Source organism: Myotis myotis, unplaced genomic scaffold (assembly GCF_014108235.1).
Source record: "Myotis myotis isolate mMyoMyo1 unplaced genomic scaffold, mMyoMyo1.p scaffold_m19_p_3, whole genome shotgun sequence".
Classification (NCBI taxonomy): Eukaryota; Metazoa; Chordata; class Mammalia; order Chiroptera; family Vespertilionidae; genus Myotis; species Myotis myotis.
In genome coordinates, this window is record NW_023416335.1 from 26,233,835 (window position 1) to 26,235,484 (window position 1,650).

Consider the following 1,650-nt stretch of genomic DNA (forward strand, 5'->3'; position numbering starts at 1 on the left):
CCATAGATCCCCCTTTCCCCTCTTCTACATCACCCACCTCCTCCCCCTCCTGAAATCACCATACTGTTGTCTTTGTCTGTAAGTTTTGTTGTTGTTGTTGTTGCTTAACCCCTTCACCTTTTTCACCCAGCACTACCCCCCCTCCTTACATAAGTTTTGATTTACATTTTCCTTATAGCTAGTGAATTTGAGCATTTTTTTTAATACATCTGTTGGCCATTTTTATGTCTTCTTGGGAGAAGACATAAAAATGAGCAGATCCCCTGCTCATTTTCTAAAATTTAACTTTATTGTTGAAAGTATTTTTAGTTAGATTTTTTGGTTCTTGAGTTGTATAAGGTCTCTATATAGTTTGGATATAAGCCCCTTAGCAGAGGTATTGTTGGAGAATATCTTCTCCCACTAAGCTGGTTGCCTTTTTGTTTTGTTGATGGTTTCTTTCACTGTGCAGAAGCCTTTGAGTTTGGTGTAGTCCCATTCATTTATTTTTACTTCCTTTGCCTTTGGGGACTGGTCCACTTTATTACTCATTGCTCTAAATGGTAAAAAAAGATGCACTATGTTTGGGCACAAACTTTTTCTCCAAGGAAATATTGAATATCTTTTTTAGCTCTTCCTCTACTTCTTCCACATTCAGTGTCTTAAACTCCACCAGATCCATGTTATCCTTGTAACTGAATCTTCGATGCATGAGAGTAAAACCCACTAAGCAGTAAACACCATCTGGAGTGTGCACGGCACAATAAGAGTCTTTTACACACGCAGATGCTGGAGATGTCTGAAAGTATGAATTCGGAGACTCAAAATCTTCAATTGTTCGAGGTTCAAGTGTAAAGGCGAAGATCTTTCTGTACTTGTTCTTTTCCAGGAGTTCAGAATTAAGGAATTCTTGGTTTGGAACGTACTGCTCTCTTCTGATTTGGTCCAGGTACCACGTTCCTCCCTCTTCTGTCAAGCGGAAGATGCACGGCACCTGAGGCTGATCCTTCCCAGAAATTAACTCCAGAGGCTGCCTCATCTGGTAAGAGCTTCCATACCCAGCATCAACTATGTACTTCCTGCCACCCATGGTCACCATCAGCAGGGGGTGCATGATAGCTCTGGTGTATCTTTCAGTTGAAACGCTGTAAACATTGCCTCCCAGCATCGTGGTCTCAAAACCCATTGTGGTCAGAGCCCAGTACAGAAGTTGATTGATCTGGAGACACCACCCACCCCGGTTCTTCCTCACAAGTTGATCAAAAACAGCCTCCAAGCCCAATTCCATGGGTTCCCCACAATGGATGTTAAGGTTCTCAAAGGGAATGGCCTGGATCTGGTGCTGAAGAATGTCAGTTAATGTTTCCAGGTCCACTTTGTTCCTAAAGTTCTTATAACCAATTCTTTCAAAATACGCTTCGATGTCCATGATCCCCTATGGCAAGGAAAAGAAAACAAAAACACATACTGTTACATTTGCAGTTGGATTAGTAGGTTAATTATAGTAATGTATTTTAAGTATATACAGACAAATGCTAATGTTAAAGTGGTTATAAACATCTGTAATTATAATTCTTTTAAAGATTTTTAAAATTTATTTTTAAATAAGAAATTTTTTCATTATTGTGTTATTTTTGACATATAAGATATGTAAGTTTAAGGTGTATAATG

At 39.1% G+C, this 1,650-nt stretch overlaps 1 protein-coding gene across 1 annotated transcript; it reads right to left on the reverse strand.

The window, feature by feature from the left end:
- Positions 1-535: 535 nt before the first annotated feature.
- Positions 536-1,408, reverse strand: LOC118651806 (arylamine N-acetyltransferase 1-like). The gene has a single exon (XM_036301374.1). The coding sequence runs from the start codon at positions 1,406-1,408 to the stop codon at positions 536-538; it is 873 nt and encodes a 290-aa protein (XP_036157267.1).
- Positions 1,409-1,650: the final 242 nt, after the last annotated feature.

Bases quoted from the DNA above. Each gene is read 5' to 3' on its own strand.
- LOC118651806 (XM_036301374.1), bottom strand. From the start codon at position 1,408: ATGGACATCGAAGCGTATTTTGAAAGAATTGGTTATAAGAACTTTAGG.